This window comes from Anabrus simplex, chromosome X (genome assembly GCF_040414725.1).
Source record: "Anabrus simplex isolate iqAnaSimp1 chromosome X, ASM4041472v1, whole genome shotgun sequence".
Classification (NCBI taxonomy): domain Eukaryota; kingdom Metazoa; phylum Arthropoda; class Insecta; order Orthoptera; family Tettigoniidae; genus Anabrus; species Anabrus simplex.
In genome coordinates, this window is record NC_090279.1 from 157,821,242 (window position 1) to 157,841,545 (window position 20,304).

General features: G+C 39.2%; 1 protein-coding gene across 3 annotated transcripts in view; it reads left to right on the forward strand.

Moving 5' to 3' along the window:
* Arc42 (Activator-recruited cofactor subunit 42) overlaps nt 1-7,299 on the forward strand; it is a 74,576-nt gene extending 67,277 nt beyond the window's left edge. For 2 of the 3 annotated variants that reach the window (XM_068230692.1, XM_067158856.2), the window contains one exon: nt 1,118-5,031. In XM_068230692.1, the coding sequence (XP_068086793.1) occupies nt 1,118-1,330 (213 nt within the window). In that variant the 3' untranslated portion in view covers nt 1,331-5,031. Of the gene's footprint in view, nt 1-1,117; nt 5,032-7,110 lie in introns of those variants that run through there. The other variant, XM_067158857.2, reaches the window with a different exon arrangement.
* Nucleotides 7,300-20,304: the final 13,005 nt, after the last annotated feature.

Sequence of the window (20,304 nt, forward strand, 5' to 3'; positions counted from 1 at the left end):
ACCTATATAACAAAAATACATGTACATGTTCTGTGTTGCTTTAAAAGTAGTATTACAGTATACAGTAGGCACTTCTAAGTTCCACATTTGAAAAAGGCAAGGCATGAAATACCATTGTAAGTTAATGAAAGACATAACATATTCTTAACTTAGGCTTGGCTCTAGTGCTTTAAACTATTGTCATCTCTCACCGGACTGGATAATCGGTGGCTAGGGAATCAACTAAAGATCAGGCTTTCACCTCTCCTCTATCCATAGCCCAGTGCGCTCTCACTCTCATGATTATTCCTGTGCAGTGCAGTACGTGTTTCTTGGATTTACGATTTTGGATAACCCGGTCTTCAATTAACCCGAGTTCAGGTAGCTCTGGTTTTACTGTATTTATGTAAATATAGTCCCTTAAAAATGGAGACCTCGTGTGCAGCAAAAACCTGATTTTACAGGGCGGGGAACTATGTTATATAGTTGAAAATGGAAAAAAAGATGTGCCAGTTACAAAATATGAATCGAATTTGATAATAATCTGATTAATTAGTACAAGAAAATTATAGACACATGCAATGATTGTCTTATGTAGCGGTCTACTCCAGACAGTTTGACAGTACATAGCATGAAGCTCCCAATATATATTGCCCCTGTGGGCGGATGCAGTAGAATAACACCCATGGTATCCCCTGCCTGTCATAAGAGGCGACTACAAGGGAGACCAGGGGTTCTCAACTTGGGAGCATGGGTTGGCATTTATGGTTCCCCTAGCTGAGTCTGGTGATTCTTCCACTTGCTTGTGGCAGGTTCCTCGCTTTCATCTTTCCTGTCTGACCTCCCTTGGTCAGCTCTTGTTCTTTTCTCACCCTGACTGTATTAGCTTTGAATGGCCTTGTGAGTCTTTCATTTTCATGCCCTTCGTGGCCCTTGTCTTTTCTTTGGCCGATACTTTCAATTTTCAATGTGTCGGACCCCATCAGTTCTTTACCTTCTGATTAGTGTTAATAGAGGATGGTTGCCTAGTTGTACTTTCTCTTAAAATAATAATCATCACTACCAGTGTATCCTACTCATGTTTTAGACCGGTTGTTAAAATTGAAAGTTACAAAAGTATTTTGTATCTGTTTTGCAGGAAGCTGCCATGGCAAAACTGGCTGCATCTGAGGCTGCAACATTTGCATCCCATCAAGCCATCCAAATTCTAGGAGGTATGGGTTATGTGACGGATATGCCTGCAGAAAGACACTATCGAGATGCTCGCATTACGGAGATTTACGAGGGTACATCAGAGATTCAACGTCTTGTAATCGCGGGCAACCTCATAAAGGAATATGGACTTAATTAAACTGATACTCTGCTTCCTTTGTATTAAAACTACTTGCCATCTTTTGAAGAAAAAATGAAATTGATGAAAGATATGTTCAACTGAAAGTTGCTAGAACTCATGAGAAAGAAGTTCTTTGGGAATTACAAATAATATGGCATGCAAGCTCAGATATTACTGCTTTAAATAGTGTCTCTTCCTTGAATAGGACTAACAAAGAATTCAAGTAATCTTGATTCGAGTGTCCACATACGTAGTGTAAAGCTTAGAGCTATTAACTGACATCCTCGGAGGTCCAGGTTCGAATCCCAGTACTTCTCAAAATTGAATTGGTAGGAGGGCTGATATGTGGTTAAAACATGCAACTTACATCCATTGGGACGAGGACACAAATTTACATTGATGTAAGTAAAAAAATACTAAGAAATCAAGGATTTCTGACTCAATTTTCTGTCCTTGGCAGATACAGGCAGAATACAAGTAACTGTATTCAACTAAGAATATAAATAGGTAGTCATCATCATTATCTCCATTAGACACTTCCAGTTTCCTAGGTACTTTTGCAAGCGAGTCCACTGTCTGTTATTGAGATATGGCTCACAAATTCATTCAGTATTTTTCCTAACTTCATTGTCCACCTGGTGAGGTGTTATGCATTCTACCAATTGATTGTCAGCCACATGTCATTTCACATTAATTTGGGCTGTTGTCTGGATGTGTTGATTCAATCTAGAGTCTTCATCCTCGCTTTCTTGTTCTTGTCCTATTCTTCTTTCCTGTCATTCATTAACCTATCTCATTCCTTTTTTTGAATTATGAACCTTGGAAATTTCATCTTTGATTCCTTTGGTGAAATGACAAATTTCAGGAATATAGGGTGCAGATCGGTGTGAGGTAGTTGCTGACTTTTGCAAACTTAACTCTTCTAGACACCTTGAAATATCGAGCGAGTTGGCCATGCGGTTAAGGTCACGTAGCTGTGAGCTTCCATTCAAGAAATGGTAGATTCGAATCCCACCGTTCACAGCCGTGAAAATGTTTTTCTATGGTTTCCCACTTTTACAGCAGGCAAATGCTGGGGCTGTACCTTAATTAAGGCCACAGCTGCTTCCTTCCCAGCCTTAGCCCTTTCCCATCCTTGTGTTGCCAAAACCCTTTGATGTGTTAATGCGACGTTAAACAAGTTGCAAAAGAAAAAACGACAACCACCACCTTACAATCCCAACAGAAGTCCTTAGTCGCTTTAATGACCGTCCTGATACTATCGTTTCCCTTATTGACGAGTGTAATTATGTCTTTTAAGTGTATCAAGTTTGCCGATTATGATGTTCTTAGATGTCTGAAGAAACCAACTCTAGAACCAGAAGCTCTGCTGCAATTCTGGCGCAGTTTCTTCCTTGTTGCAGAACCTGATCATATAGCACACATCTTTAAAAAGCAAAAGAATCATTGCCATTGTTGTTGTTGTTTTTGTTGTTATTGTGTTATTGATATTGTTATTATTTATTGATTAAGAAACTAAACCTGTGGCTCGTCACTAAAACAGTGTTAGTAGGGTTGAAATGTCAGTGTTTTGTCTCTATAGAATTTGCCAAATGTGTGAATGTTAATATTGGTCTTAATACTTCAGAAAGGAATTCCTGTTTTTTCATTGATATAAGTTCACTCCCAACACAGTCTTCGTATACTTTGTTTCTTCATGTACAGTACAGTTGAAACTGGTTTATTGCAATCCAGTTGTTGTTGATGTTGTTGTTGGGTTTTTTTAATTTGCAAATTGACCACCTAGGATCACGCTACAATTTCATTTTTTCTTTGTCTCAAGTTTCCTCTTCCTCCAGTACTACTTCATATGGGTGCTATGCTGTTTTTTCTGCTCTGCCATCCAGGCTCTTCCCATCTTTGCAGTTCTTTTGACTTGAAACACTTCCTGAATGTTGGACTTCTCTAAATCTTTATGAACTTCCTTAATCCATGCCGTCATTATCTTCTTATTCCTACAGGTATCTTTTTGGTTTTGTCCATTCTATACAAATGTCCAGGAAATGGTAACCTCCTCTTCTTCATGGTCTCTGAAATTTTCTCCACGTTTTTGTAGACTTCATTGTTGTTCTGAAGTTTCCAGCTGGTTTTAATCTGGACTGGGTTCAAGATTTACCATAGATGATGATGATTATTATTATGATGATGGTTCTTATGTATTACTAGCTGATGTACCCGTGCTTTGCTACGGAATTCTACATTGTATACAGAATTATAGGTTAGGTAGTGTATTAAATTGCATAGCTCTTAATGTTACCCTAGAAACGTGACGGGGAAGTCACCAAATGGTCTGTTCTCATATGAAGACTGGGTTAGGGAATTTTCATTGTAATGGTAGGCCCGCTTGCCTACCATCAGTCATAATCAGGTTGGGGAGTTTTCATTATAATGCCAGACACACTCTCCACCTGCCTTTTTACATCCTCAGAAAGCCTTAGTGGTTTACCCAACTGAAATGAACATAGGTCAGTAGGAATGGCGCGATTGAAAGCAATGCTTTCATATGAAGTACTCGATCAAATTAAAAACCAATATTTTCTATTTTTAACAAACAGTACCACGCTGCCGACCTAACAGTCTAAAGTTTGAGCTGGAATGACCAAGCTGCAGACAGCCGTAATCCGTAAACACTTAGTTTTTTTTTTTCGGCGGGGATGGGGGTGGAGTCGGAGAGTCCCACGGCAAAAACTATGCCCTTTTACTAATCTTTTTCCTAGGAGAACCCAGCGAGTCGGAAAATCTCAATTCACTAAACTGGCGGCGGAAAAATCTATCTGGCTTGGAGGAGAAACCCCCTCTTCACTGATAATTTGGAATAAAATGAATGTAGAATTTAATAAAAGTGAAGAGGAAGAAGCTTTTCTTAAGAAAAATAGCCAAGAGAATTTGTTGTGCTAACTATGCATCACCTCGTAATCTGCAGGCCCTCGGGGATGAGCAGCAGTCGCTTAGTAGTCCAAGGTCCATCAAGCTATTGCAGCATGGGGTTTGGTTTGAAAGGAAAATTGAGATTTATTTGAGAAGAGGAGGACTGTTTTTTAAGTAGCAGGTTTTTTTTAAAAATTCTGAAATAAATAAGGTACCGCATTGCTTAAGTAATTTTCCACTGAAAAATAATACACATGGCCTCCAAAGAGGCCTGATGCATGTCTTTCAAGTTCACGCCATAGAGGCGTCCTGCGTGTCTGTGAAAATGGGCCCTACCTATGATAATTCTAATGATGAAGCGTCATTTATAATCAGTAAGTACAATTTTTGTAAGATTATATTTCTCGCTTAGAATAATGTTTTTTTTTAAACACAAACTTAATTGCAAGAAGTTCAAATTATGTATAAGCCAATTTCTACTTATATTATTTGCTCTGTAACTCGCAAGTTGTTCCTGTTTATTATGAAAGGGGCTAACTCTCTCAGGAACTCTGTTGTTAAGCACTGCAATGCGTTGAACTAAAACACACACGCTTTTGTACGATATTGTAAAGCTAGAAAAGAAATTTCTTTATCATGCCATTTCCTTGGATAGCTGCCATTTTCCCTTCTCTAACTTCACAAGTTACTGTTCTGCCTTTGTTTGATGTGTTTGAACACTGTTGTTTCTTTAGCCTGTGTGATGCATATTGTTGGCACAGTTCAGTATTACTTCATCTAATCTCTAAATAGTTCTGTTTTTTTTTTGTTTTTTTTTTCCTGTCTCTGAGTTGAAGATATCATTCATCTTGAAAAAAAAAACTTGTATCAATGCAATGCCCCCATTATTACTCAACCCAAATTTGTATTGTAAATTTATATTTTTGTAAAGAGTTTATTACCAATAAAGTGAAACAATAGATTGTTTTTCAAATTCCAGTTTCTTTTCCTGTCTGTAATATAATTGATTATTGCTGTTTTATGCAGTATGTTAACACAGTGAAACTCATGCCTGACCTTGACTTGGTTGCATGAAATGCTCACGTGTGCCACACCCAGGTATAGCTCAGGACACTCATTCCTTTGTTGCAACTTCGCGTGTACGACCAGAACTCGGGCTTTTTCCTTTGATACTGTCGACCAATTTAAAAATGTCTCACACCATCTTGTCAGAAGTTGAAGCAGCTGTTTTCTGTGTGTTCCTGTGTTATTCACCTGTATTTTTTTCATAAATATGCCATGAATATCACGAGTTCTTCAAAATGAAATTTAGGATGACAGTGACTGCAAATTCTGATTGTGCTTTGTTATGCAGATTTTTTCTTTATTGTAATTTGACATATTTTCAAATTGATTTAAAAAATATAACTACTGATGTCAACACAATTCTTACTTCTAAATAATCCTTGATCCTCAGACTTTCAGAATATGTTGACAAAAAACATACACAAAATGATTTGAAATGGTTCGGCAAAGCCTGGGTCTTTGGTAGCGAGAGATGAAAAAAGACTGGACGCAATGTGTTAATGGAAAGGGAATGAGCAAGTCCATAACTAAACACTAAGGATGGGAAGAATATCATTTTGTGTTTATCAGATTTTCTTCCTATCTTAAACCTCCTGCATTAAGACTGAAGGCCTGTCAAGTAGGCCCTGGGATGAGTGTGGTAGCCCCACGCTCCTCGTGAAGGTGGGAAGTAGAAACGAGCTTGTCGGGGGGCCTGCAAAAAAATGGACATAGGAGGAACTGAGACAGATGATCAGAGAGCCTGTCCTATTCAAAGACGGCAGTATAGATAATGAGGAGATTGTCCTTATCCTTCATTGTTTTTATGTTTATCCTTGTCTCCACTTTCTATTGCTCCATCTTCCCATGCTGTCCTGTAATTCTGTTGATCCTGGTATACGTATATGTTCCCATCTCTTTATGCCCTCGGGCCGATGACCTTCGATGTTAGGCCCCTTAAAACAACAAGCATCATCAAGCTTTATATCCTCCTCTCCTCCTTTTCCCATATTCAGCTCCTGCTAGGTCGGGGCATTTATGGTACTTCTTCTCTCTCCTTCCACCGCTCCTCTTTCATCATTTTGTTCCAGTCCAGGCTTCTTCTTGCTCTCGTCTTTATTGAATTGATCCACATTGTTCTAGGTCTGCCTCTCGCTCTCTTTCCCTTGAACTTCATCTCCAACATCTGTTTTGGCATTCTTCCCTCCTCCATCTTCTTTACATGTCCAAACCATCTTCGTGTACTCCTATCAGTTCTCTGACTTTGGTGTCCCATTCCAACCTCCTTTCTCACATCTTCATTTCTCAATCTGTCTTTCCTTGTATTCCCCATCATACTTCTCAGGTATTTCATTTTGCTGGCTTTAATTGTATTCGCCTTCCTACTTGTCATTGCCCACATCTCAGGCGCATAGGTCTTAAAAAGTGATTTGATAAAATCAAAGGTATGAAGATGGTTTGGCTATATGAAGACCACTGACAAACAATCAAACAGTGGTTGGAGAAGGAGCTTGCAGTTAAGCGACCAAAGGGAAGGCCAAGAAAGAACAAGAAAGAAATAGATTGACCTAACAAAAAAAGGAACTTGAAACATAAAGATTTTAATGGCAACAGATCTAAGAAGAAGAAGAAGTTTGCTTTGTTATGGAAAAGTGGAGTGCATTCATTTACTTCAGCCACACCAACTAAACTAGTCTTTTCGTTTTAGTGGAAGCAATATTGTTTCAGTTTCAACTCGGTTAAACTATAACTGTGAGGTTCTTCTGTTTGTTGAGACCAATCTATACAATTAATAAAAATGAGATTGTGTCTGTTTTTTTGTTTGTTTGTTTGTTTATTTGTTCCAGATAGGCTCAGAATCTACTGGACCGATTGTTCTGAAATTTGATAAGGATACAGCTTGAAATGCTGAGTCATGCAAGGTTTACTTTTGATTTTTATATATTTCACCTTTATGAATAAGTGGAGGATTTTGCAGGGCAATATTTGCCCTACATCGAACGGTTGGCTCTGTCAAAAAAAAAAAAAAAAAAAAAAAAAAAAAAAAGTGCACCATGTGACCTTGAAATTAAATTTTCTTCAAGAAACATCATATGCGTGTTTTTGTGTGTGTTTGGCCATGGTAGCCTTTACTAATGAATAGGCTTACTTGTTTTGTGTGTATGTTGGTCGTTTGTTAACAGGCCAGCTGAAGAATGATTGCGTCGTATAGAAAGCGTTTGGATTCTACAGTTGTATTGTTGAGAGTGGTAAGCGCATACATATCCATATTTGAGAACTGCAGCTATGGGCTGTAGTTTATTACTGGTGCACGACCTTGGTTTCAAGGATGCGCCAATGTACATTCTGCCACGCACCTATTTGTCTCTTAAACAATTAGGTCAATCACTTTGTTGGCAAAAAAACAACAGAAAGGCATCTTAAACATACAGTACTTGAAATGTTTTCTGGTATCCAGTACACCTGTGAGGGTGATCTTTTGCGCTCGTGACGAAATCTACCTCTTGCCACAACCAGAGAACAGCAGACGAAATTATTACAGCTGAAGCTGTTTCTTCTTCATCTGTGCTGTCTGCCACTTCTGCAGTAACCTCTTGCTATGCATAGTCACTGTCATATCACTACCAAAAATATTGATTCCCGACACATCACTTTCACTACCATCGTCTATCAAAGGAACAATCTCTGCACCCATAAGAGAATGAAACGGCCCGACCATTCTTCTGATACCGAGTAGCCTCTAGCCTGCGAACCAAAAATACCTCTGAAGTATTTGCTTTCATTGCTTCCCCTTTATAAGTGGCAAGAATATTCAGGGTAGAGTTCACAAAGCATTCTTGAGATGTCTTGCATTCACCAGCAATTATTCACCTTTGGGGCATGAGCCCAGCATGTGTCCAAGAGTTTCAATCTCACTGAGGACAGCAGTGGGTTGTGGTGGAACATCGACCTGGTATTGCGCAAACCGCTGTAATGTTGCATGACATATTCGGAACATGAAATCCCCTTTCTATTGCTCACCCATGAATTAGTTTGAGGGACATCTGAGTATAGAATGACTCCCTTGCCTCAAGGTATGCCCTGTCCAGGCCTTAAAGTCATCTTCACAGTATATTGTATTTCGTATGGCATACGGAGGATACAGGAATAAAAAATTAATAATAAAATTATATACGCTAACAATTGTACATAAGGTTCAGTTGACAGTAAATATTTGTCGCAGTTTAATGTCGAGAAAATTTACCCCGTTTACTGCCTCTTCACTTGCTACGTGAAGCTCTGGGTATCCTCCCAGGAAGCTCCGAAGCAGACATGCCACCACAGCATGGTGGACTGTCTCTGCTTTGTCACTGCAGTTTCACCGAGGGCTGGAAATTTTTCCCCACTCGTGGAGCCAGAATTTGCATCTTCTAAGACCTGATACTGTCATGGTTCAGCAAAGCCCAGATCCTTTGTGGTAAGTTGAATCTAGGTCATCTACAAGGGTTATACTGGGATTCATCCAGCCTCTTACCCAGTTTCCATGAGATAGGGCTGGAAAAAGAGAGCGCATGTCTTGAATTGTGAGAACTTCTCAATGTTTTTTCTCACAGAAGCATACCTCATGAGACTCTTGGGAACATAATCATACTTCTTATGTCACGGTTACGCGGCACACTGAGCTCGACAAGCCTAGTGGGACAACAGGCTGCGTCATGAATGGAAGTTTGGCCTTCTATTCGCAGGGAATACATGAACAAGCTAGAAGAAGGTCTGCAACATCACACTCAACCCACGAAGAAAATTTCATTTTATTTAAATGTAATCATTTGACTGGTGTGAATGCAATGCACTACTTTTAATGCATATTGATGGCTACCAAGAGGAAGGAAATCATCATGGGTCTGGGAATATTTCACGGATGTCCCAGAAAATAAACTGCAATGGTGTTTTTGTATCCTTTTGTTGTATTAACGAAAACGCTGTTACATGCAAGTTAAATGTAAAGTTTAACATTACTTGTATTTTTTTTTTCCCCCCCCAGCTAAGTAGTTATAATTGTGAATACGAAGTTTGTAAGAATGGCGAGATAAATCATAGGCTACTTAAAGGGAAGAGCAACAGATGAATTTATTCAGTGGAAAACAATAAATTTGGTTGTTGTTGTTGTTGTTGTTACAGAATGATTTTGTATTATGTTAATGTCCAATATCAAAGTCATGTGAGTTTAAAGAAGTTTCAACACTGGAAGTGTTTATGCTTTTTGTGTAAATCAAACTATTTATTTTGTATTTTCAAGACAAAGTGTTTACGAAGTATAAGTTTGTTACTTTTATTACATAATGTATTTACAGTTACGTTATTAACATTCTAACAAGTAGTCACTTACATAATACCTCAGAGTTCAATGACGGCAAGATCGCATTGCCTGATTCTTGAAGCCAACATAACTGTACAATTCAATGTTATGTATGTTCACTGTATAGGTATGTGTCGTCAGTGGTGGCAGCGGCGGCTGCAACTCGTATCCGAGTAAACATGTTCTTCAGCAGTTTACATTTTCACTCTCACAATGCTGTCAATTTTCACGCCAAGTCCAACGGCGTTGGGATAAGGATGGTGGAGGCAAGTTCTTGGGTGAAACTGGAAGCCTTCGGTTTGGACCTGCACATTGGCACCAGGCGTGTGATGGTCATCTTTCTAAGAATTGTGACTACTTGGAAATTCGGTCCTGCACCTGTCTTTGGGCAGGCCTATTTAGGATCACTGCTGCCCTCCCCTAATTGGGAAAGGCCCTAGAAAAGGGGGGCTAAGCATCGGAAGTCACACTTTTGTCCGGCTGGGCGATAACACCCAGTGGGTCACCCCTTCTGCGGTCAAAACAATCAAGGAAAACAATTTATAAATGCAACATGGAATGTCCGAACACCACTTGACACACAAGAGAGTGACAGACCTGAAAGGAGAACAGCTCTTGTTGCCCACAAGCTTTCTAAATTGAATATTGGTGTAGTTGCTTTGACTGAAACAAGATACGTGTGTACATCTGTAAGATGTATTATTTTCATTAAACAGGGGATAGTGGGAGTCTGTTCGAGTGAGTGCGGAGCACACACTTGATTCAGGGTGCCAGAAATGCACTATGTATGTACTAGGCGTACTTCATAATAAATATTATGTGCTTAAAAATAATGTTGGTTCGAACCCCACTGTCGGCAGCCCTGAAGATGGTTTTCCGTGGTTTCCCATTTTCACACCAGACAAATGCTTAATTAAGGCCATGGCCACTTCCTTCCCACTCCTAGGCGTTTCCTATACCATCGTCGCCATAAGACCTACCTGTGTAGGTGCGACGTAAAACAGATTGTAAAAAATAATAATATTTTGATATTTCTCAGCCGAATAACTACTTTGTTTAGCTGATGGCCCACTTAATCCTCTATACTAGAGTGAGTGGCTCGGATGGTTGAGGTGTTGGCCTTCTGATCCCAACTTGGCAGGTTCGTTCCTGGCTCAGTCCAGTGGTATTTAAAGGTGCTCTAATACATCAGCCTCATGTTGCTAGATTTACTGGCACATAAAAGAACTCGTATGGGTCTAAATTCCGGCACCTTGGCATCCCCGAAAACCATACAGATAGTTAGTGGGACGTAAAGCGAATAACATTATTGTACCTGGAGGTACACCTCAACCCCGCACATTTAAAAGAAGCACCGTAAGGAACACTATCTATTGAACAAAACTTGAAACAGCTAATGCATAAATTTGGGACATTGATCAGAAGATGTCGCTACTAAAAAGACAAAGTAATATGTTATGTCAAAGTTTCTTAAACTGACTGGATTTCTTTGTTTTGTTTTGGTGTTCATCAAGAAATTCTCTTTTCTACATAGATGTCTACAAAAAACTGATGTCATGCACTCTGGTGCAAGGTGAAAAATTAGTGATTTAAAGAAGTTTCGTGTTCATAGGTTTTCTCAACTGAATTGACTTTCATTTATTTTGATACTTCAAGGTTTGCAACACTTCCTTCTCATTCCGCCAGCTTTGGAGTCTGACCAATAACAAATTTCCTGTATTTATTTTTCAGCCAATCATAGGCTTCTTGTAGCTTTTTGTTTAGCCAATAAAAGGAGAGGGTGTGTCCGGATTTAGTCCAGAGCTTTCTCGAACCCTCCTCTCGGGTATAAAAGCTGCGGCTTTTTCAAGTTACCTTGTCTTATAGATCGTCGAATTACTGTGTGTGTGTGTGTGCGCGTTAAGAGAGGAAGCAGAGTTCCTCATTCTTCAGCAGGCAGAACATCACCCCAGGTAATGGCTACCAGTTTTCTATCTCTGTAACTATCTCTGCAGACTGACCCAAGGGGAAGGTTCTAATATTTAATTATGTAACCGTTGTCTAAAATGTAAACTTTCTTCTTTCTCCTGTAAAAGTTCATAAAGACTTAAAATGTAAATCTGGGATAGAGAGTGCGTTACCCTCTCGAATACACCTTCAATTTATCTTGAGGCGACTATGATTTTGTAATTGTTTCCATCCTGTAAATTATTTAATTAATTTGTCTTTCTAGTCACCTCAGTTGTTTGGGATTAGCCTCTGTATCATCGGACCACAAGCCCAAGTAGGGTTTTAAACTTGGTTGTCAAGGAGCGCAAGTGTACGTCTCCATACATTTTGAGTTTGGGCCAGTAATTTAACCTGTTCTTCTTTTTCACGAAGGCCCAGTAGTATGGGTACCAGATACCCCTGTGTTAACAAAATAGTGAATTGAAGGTGGTGCCTAGAGAAGCCAGAGATTGTAATGTTCGGTGTAATGTTGCCTTGAGTAGGCTGTAAGGAATTGGGAGCTCGGTCTCCTTGGTTAAATTTGGAGAGCATATAAGCTCTTTTCTGGGATTTTTGTAATAATAATAATTTCGTGTGGCTATTTCTAGCCGAGTGCAGCCCTTGTAAGGCAGACCCTCCGATGAGGGTGGGCGGCATCTGCCATGTGTAGGTAACTGCGTGTTATTGTGGTGGAGGACAGTGTTATATGTGGTGTGTGAGTTGCAGGGATGTTGGGGACAGCACAAACACCCAGCCCCCGGGCCAATGGAATTAACCAATGAAGGTTAAAATCCCCGACCCGGCCGGGAATCGAACCCAGGACCCTCTGAACCGAAGGCCAGTACGCTGACCATTCAGCCAACGAGTCGGACTGTGTAATAATGAGTGGTGCCTTTGGAAGGCCATAAATTGTATCAGTTGGAGCGAAGTACTCTAGAAAATTGTGTCTTAGGAGGTATCTCTCCTTATCTAACGAAACGCAACATTTGCGACGTTGTCAACTTGTAAATTTGGACCTTGAAGCTCAAAAACTTGTACATTACCTATCCTTGGGTTTTCTATTCTAGTGTCAAGTTTGTCATTGTACCTGATACCTTGTTCTTTCACAAAGTGAAGAGTTTTGTTTGTTAACAATTTAATTTTCTGAAAAGAAATATGACCTTTATTTCAAAGTTTTAAATGAATCTTTGACTTTCGTAAATAGACCCATTCAGCCCGCACCTTCTTTCACCTCTCTTTGGGTTCCACAGATAACCGCAGAACAATTATTATTATTATTATTATTATTATTATTATTAATCCTCTATGAGGGTTAGGAATGAAATAACTGTCTTGATATGATTTTTATGTTCTTTTTAAGACCATCTAAACTTTAGTTTTGTTCTGCATCATTTCTTTCTGTAAAAAAGGCAGTTGTGTTCATATGAACTTAAATATAAGGTCAAAGCAGATATTCTGCATGTTCCATGGCAGATCAACCAAGAATGTGGTCATTTAAAATAACCTAAATGCTGCACTTCGAGCAAGAAGTTCTAACACTAACATCTTTCTCTCAAGATGCTTTATGAGATTCTCGAGATTTTGGCTATTTGTCTCAAGACTCTTGAGTGAGAGAACTTCCCATCTCTACCATGAAGAATGAGATTTTAATCTCCCTTGCATGTTTTCTGTGATTTCCTATTTTCAAACCAGGTAAATGCTGGGGCTGTACCTTAGTTAAGGTTACGGCTGCTTCATTTCCACTCCTAACCCTTTGCTATGCCATCGTCTCCATAAGACCTATCTGTGTCAGTGCAATGTAAAGGCAACTGAGAAAAAAAAATTATCTCCCTTGCTTGTGTGGATTGCAGTCCTAATGAATTAGTAAGGTTCGTTTGCAGTGCATTTTAACCATTCCTTCATCAGTGCAGTTAGCCTTCGAAGGTGAGGAGGATGGATGTTGGTTGATACTAGTAGCCATTTAAGCAGTGGCCAAAATTCATACAAAAATGGATGAAAACACCTAACGCTTAATGGCAGAAGGGAAGGAAGATGAAGAAGAAGAAGGAGAAATGATGGAAGTTGGCGAAGTACCATAAAATGCTCCGCTATGACTGGAGTTTGATAAGTTGAAATTACAATACCAAAGAAGAAAAAGACTGAGCCAGCTGGCCATGCAGTTCAGACCATGGTTTCTCATTTCTCACCAAACAAATGATGGGACTGTACCTTTAAGGTTACAGTTGCTTCTAGTCCCAGCCCTTTCCTATCCCATCATCTTACAAGTAACTATTCTCATTTTGGTTCCGTATTGAAGATGACGTATGTCTCGAATATTATTACAATATTTTTTTAAGTCCACCTGTTCAGATCAGTCAATACTGATCTGCATTTAGGGCAGTCGCCCAGGTGGCAGATTCCCTATCTGTTGCTTTCCTAGCCTTTTCTGAAATGATTTCAAAGAAATTGGAAATTTATTGAACATCTCCTTTGGTAAGTTATTCCAATCCCTAACTCCCCTTCCTATAAATGAATATTTGCCCCAGTTTGTCCTCTTGAATTCCAACTTTATCTTCATATTGTGATCTTTCCTACTTTTATAGACGCCATTCAAACCTATTCGTCTACTAATGTCATTCCACGCCATCTCTCCGCTGACAGCTCGGAACATACCACTTAGTCGAGCAGCTCTTCTTCTTTCTCTCAATTCTTCCCAACCCAAACATTGCAACATTTTTGTAACGCTACTCTTTTGTCGGAAATCGCCCAGAACAAATCGAGCTGCTTTTCTTTGGATTTTTTCCAGTTCTTGAATCAGGTAATCCTGGTGAGGGATAACACATAAAAGTCAATGGTACTTGTTTTACCCTCCTTTACGGGCATCATCAGCCATATCAATCTTAAAAATAATACATATGGAGTCTTTCTAATCTTATGAATTATGAATAATGATTTCATAAAACATTATACAATAACATCTAAAACAACGATAATGCACCAAAGTGTGTTAAAAAAAAAAATTAACAGTTTTTGAAGATTAAAACGTGGTTAAACATGAATATTTGAGAGTTTAAAACTAAAATGGATCCTTTTGTTATATATCATTAAGACTGTGACGGCCTTGAGTGTAAACAGAATCAAAGGGGGGCGTTTCTTCAATTCCCATAGTATGAATCCAAAATGGTAAAATCACTGTCAGTTATTTAAAACAGAAGTGTGAACGTAAGATTAGAAAGACTCCATATGTATTATTTTTAAGATTGATATGGCTGATGATGCCCGTAAAGGAGGGTGAAACATGTACCATTGACTTTTATGTATTATGTATAAAATTTTAACCATATGAAATAGTGGTTTATATTGTATTGTATTGAACACGTGGACTTAAAAAAATATTGTAATAATATTCGAGACATATCCCATCATCACCAAAATCTCTGGAAAATCATACTCTTAATTAAATTGACAAGTACACTTTTTAAAAGTTAACAAATTCCCTTGTTAGAGAGCTTGTGATCATGAATATAGTAATTTTTGGCAATTGCTATGTCTTCATTCCGAAGGCTGGTTGAATCCTCAAAAACCACTACCAGAGTTATGTGGTTATAACCCCTGGAATAATAGCACTTAAAGTATGGTGTCCAAGTGTTCATTTGTTCCTACCTACTGAGTCAGTTACTGAAGATTTATCATATTTTCAGTAGGAAGCTCTTTTTCTTTTTTGTTCTTTGTTTGTAGTGATATTGACTTAAATAAATTAGTGAATAAAATGTTCCTCATATAAAAACTAATAGGTCTTTACCAACAATAGTCCATTATGGTTGACCATTGACATTCAATGTACCAGATGTTACACAACTTCTTCAGAAGTATGGGTATGTTGGTCTGAACCCTGTATAATTGGGGATATAGGTGAAAACACGGATGTTGAACGATATGTTGCTGTTGCTGGTTGTTGTCCGGTTCAGATTTCCTGCTCCGTACTTCAGTGCTAGAACAGCAGTACGACTATCGGTCAGGAGAACTGGAGAGTTCCGCTTTGATCCGCAAAACCTGCAGGAGAGAGTAGATAATAATTAGACATAATTCAAACCCATGCTAATACAATGGATTAGTAGCATTCTAGCTCTGGAAGTTAAACAGATCAGATCTACAGTAGTTAAAGAAATGAACACCTGGTATGGGGACTCTTTACAGGATCCTATGATTAATGATTGACAGATGAAATTTTATTGGAGAGTGTTGCTGGAATGAAGGATGACAGGGAAAACTGGATTACCCAATGAAAAATCAGTCCCACCTTAACTTTGTCCAGCACAAATCTCATATGGATTGACTGGGATTTGAACCATGGAACCCAGCAGTGAGAGGACAGCGCACTGTTGCCTGAGCCACAGAGGCTACTTGGGTGAAAATCTAACTCCATATATTGACAAGAAAGCTGCCATTGAGGAGGAGACAAGGAAAATGGGAGGCCAAGAGGGAGGGTTTCTTTGTATGTGTGTGTGGTTTTTTTTTTCTCTCTCTTTTGCAGGAATGTTGGGGACAGTATAGATACCCAGCCCCTTCAAGCCAAGGGAATGAACTGTTTATGTTCAAAGTCCCTTAAACTGCCCAGGAATCAAACCCAGGGATCTGAGGACTGAAGGCCAAGATGCTGAACAGTCAGCTATTGAACCAGACACTCGAAAAGTCATAGAAAGAGCTTACAAGACATTCAAAGGGATATCAGCCAGCATGAGAAAGACAAGTCAAAAGAATGGGATTGACAGACTGGAGAACAAGAGCAGTGGAAGTGCCATTCTCCCTAACTTCGAGAAGTGAACCGGGACATTAGAATGGAAGATTTCTAGGCCAGAGTGAGTTTTAGAATAGCAGCTAAGAAGAAGTCACAGGCTTAAGGATCTTTGGCATCCAGGGATAGACACACCTTGAAGGAGGACTGTTGTGTCCTCATAACCTTTAGGTGACTGTCAATTAATAATCAAAATAGGAAGAGGAAGATGACAAATCATATGGCCTCAGCTATCACGTGCAGGCATATTGATCCGACACCATTTAGGACAAAGGCAGTGTTTTTCTTGTTGCAGAGATGTTTGGGACAGTATAGACACCCAGTCTGACTGTGAGTCAGTTGACTGCAGAGTGACATTAGTCTCTCACAAAGGTGGCTGCAGTTCAAACCCCAGCTAATGCATGTGGGATTTTTGAAATGAAAAATCATGTCTCTGTGGTTTGTGTTCCACATAAAACTGCTGGTCCCAAGGCTCTGATCAACAACTTCCTGTGAAGAGACAAAAAAAGGAGACATAAATGCACTTCATTGTTTGACAATGTTACTATCACTACTTCCATGCCGGAAATATACGACTGTAGTCGGGCACTATCTAATGACCACCTGGTGAATTTGACCTGCTCCATCATCACATCTGTGAGTTCCTGTCATCTTATGTAACAAACCACCCTCAAGCAGGGAAATCTACTTTGTACAACAAATATATCATTCCCTCCATTGTTTATTAGGCTCATAGATCTCATACCAAGGTAATGGCAGTTATGTAGGGCTAGAAATTAAACCTAGGACCCCCAGGATAGCAGTCATAATAATTCTGTTTGGCTTTTTAAATTGACAGTGAGTACCATCACCTCATTACTCACTCATCCATAAGGAACAATCCTCCATCCATCAAGCTGTACACTCCGATGCCTTCTATCTCACACTGGAATACTCCAGGTGCAAAATTTACTTCAGACAATTGTAGACCAAGGCGATATCTCCCACCAGTCCGTGCGGTGTAAAAGGTCATTACACACTGGGCACTTGGACTGGATCCCAACAGGAACTGAAGATCGGTCTGTTCTATGTTTGTGAAATCGATGGCCACAGAACAGTTAGGGGCTGGCAGAGAGATAGTCTCGTAGGCTCTCATGTACTGTGGAGAACCGTAAGGAGGTACAGTACCTGAAACCAAAATTTTGTTTCAAAATTGAATGTAACAGGTTTTAAAGTGAGAAGAACACAAATGCTGATATAAACAGGTGAGAACGATGTCAGGAGGGTATTTGTAATGAAGAGGTGATGGTGAAGTTGATGATAATAGTAACTACAAAACCTGTGCTGCTACACAGCATTAGGTATAAATAGGTCGAATACATGTCGATATGAAATCACTCCATGCGTTGTCCAGTAATTTTTTAAAGTTTATTTTATAGGATTTGTATTACCTCTTAATTATGTGTCAAATGAATTTTTGTAGATTTCTTTATTGTGTCGTTGATTGATATTTTATGAACAGTTTTGTAGTTTTAGAGTTATTGTTGTATGTTTAAAAAAGTTTTAGGCCAGGTTGAGTGGCTCAGATGGTTGTGGCGCTGGCCTTCTGAACCCAACTTGGCAGTTCGATCCTGGTTCAGCTCGGTGGTATTTGAAGGTGCTAAAATACGTCAGCCTCGTGTTGGTAGATTTACTGGCACGTCAAAGAAGTCCTGCAGGATTAAATTGCAGCACCTCGGTGTCCTCGTAAACCGTAAAAGTAGTAGTCAGTGGGACGTAAAGCAAATAAACATTATTATTTAAAAGTTTTAATTCTAAATTATTTTGTTTCACATGGAGCTTCTTCCTTGTTGCAGCCTGTATTATCTGCGCAGTAGTAACTTCCTTCAAATAAATAATAAAAATAAGTGTATGTATTTATGCGTCACTCTACAGATATGATGTACACGATTCCAACTGTCACCGGTCAACCTAGCGAACCTGAAAACTGGGGATTCAACACTAATCTTGATCATTTTAGACATTTTATTTTTACCTCTTTTCACCTCCACCCCCATACTGATGGAAGCTGAAACAGTACTTAAATGACATCTATAGTATCACAATTCATCTCAGCAACCCTGAAAAGTATGGGTTTGACCCTAATACTTGTCATTTTCGATTATTTTTATACGACACTCGCTTCCAACCCTCAAAGGCATCCGTAGGGGTATCTTAAGCCCACAATATGTTTCTCCACATAGTAAGTCATATGTGTTCGAAATTTGATTAGAGAGCTATGCTGGAACATACACACCATACATTCATTTTGGAATTTACTTTTTCACTCCTATTCATCCCCTCCCAATCTCATGCCAATGGAGACTTAAAACAGCATCAAAAGAGTCACTTTTCATCCCAGCGACTCCAAAACCTATGGATTCAACACTAATATAGGTCGATTTTTATTTTTACATGTCACTCCCTCACCAGTACACCTATAGGTGTGTCTTTAGGCCACAGTATTTCTCTCCAGATGGTATAAAGTGATGTGTACTGAGTTTGGTTTAAATTACAGGTTTGCATTTAATTGCAGTCATTTTTAAACATTTAGCTTCACCAATATTTTTATGTAAAGATGTTGCTCCAGTAAGCCTTCGCATGCTATTATTGGAGTGGTCATTTAGTGACTTGATTTTAAGATTACTCAAAATTGACTGAACTTACAGACCTATTAATGCCTGATGATTCACCGGCAGGTAATTCCAGAGAGATTAGAATAGAAATAAAATAAACCAAATCGGTCTGGTAGAACAGACAGACTGGAAAAAGCTGCTTCTAGTAAACCTTTTTAATATGTAGATGTGACAGTGAGGGCCGAGGGTAGAGCCATGCCAAAGACGACAATGCCAGAGGAACAGCGACAATGTGGGCGGGTCCAGTAGCAAGTAAAACAACAGCTATGCCAAACTGTTGAAGCATGCAATAAGGAAATGCTGAAAGCAGGTCAACAATGGAGAAGGCACCCAGAATGATCTGGAAGTGAAATTTTTTTTTTATGTTCCACCGACACAGTTTTATGGCGAAAATGAGATAGGAGTGGGAAGGAAGCGGCCGTGGCCTTAATTAAGGTACATCCCCAGCATTAGCCTGGTGTGAAAATGGGAAACCACCTTCAGGGCTGCCGACAGTAAGGTTCAAACCTACTATCTCCTGAATGCAAGCTCACATTTGTGTGCCCCTAACCACACAGCCAACTCGCTCAGTTGGAATCTTGTGCTGGCTTATAAAAATAGTGAAACTGGGGAGTGCAAGTCAGTCTTGAATTAGTCATGAGTGAGGGCGAGGCAATCACAAGACAAATAATGGGACATGAGTAGGTTCACCTATTCGATACACATATAGAAATTATGGTGGGTTTTTTTTTTCATACGACATTAATTGGAGCTAGTTTTGACGTTGATTGGGAGGTCATCCTCAGCCATTACATTAAAGCCATAATGGGTAAAATATCAAAATAAACACTGAAGCACAAAACATCTAAAAATATGATGAGAAAACGCTTTAAAATCTTGAGTTTTTTTGTCGATTGTAAGTAATTACAAGAAGGAAATGAGACACAGAACGTGGTTAATCATTCTGCAACAAAGCCTATTAAATTACTGAAAGATGTAATGCAAGGTTCACCCCTTTCGCCTGCTCTTTATAATTTAGCTACAGACCACATTCTCAACGAGCTTTCTGAAGAAACTGTAGCAACCAAATACAGGTTTTCACTAGCAGCTGGTCTGAAACCTCTGACAGTCCTTGCATTCGCTGATGACAAAGTAATTATTGGAAAGGACAAGGATTCTGCAATGGAATTGATAAGAATGGGCTTGAAATCAATACATTAAAATCTGGATACATATGGGTACATTATGCAACAAGCCTATAACGGCAATAATTAAGACACGAGTATGTTTATAAAACTTACTTCGCTCGTTTTATAATTTCCGTACG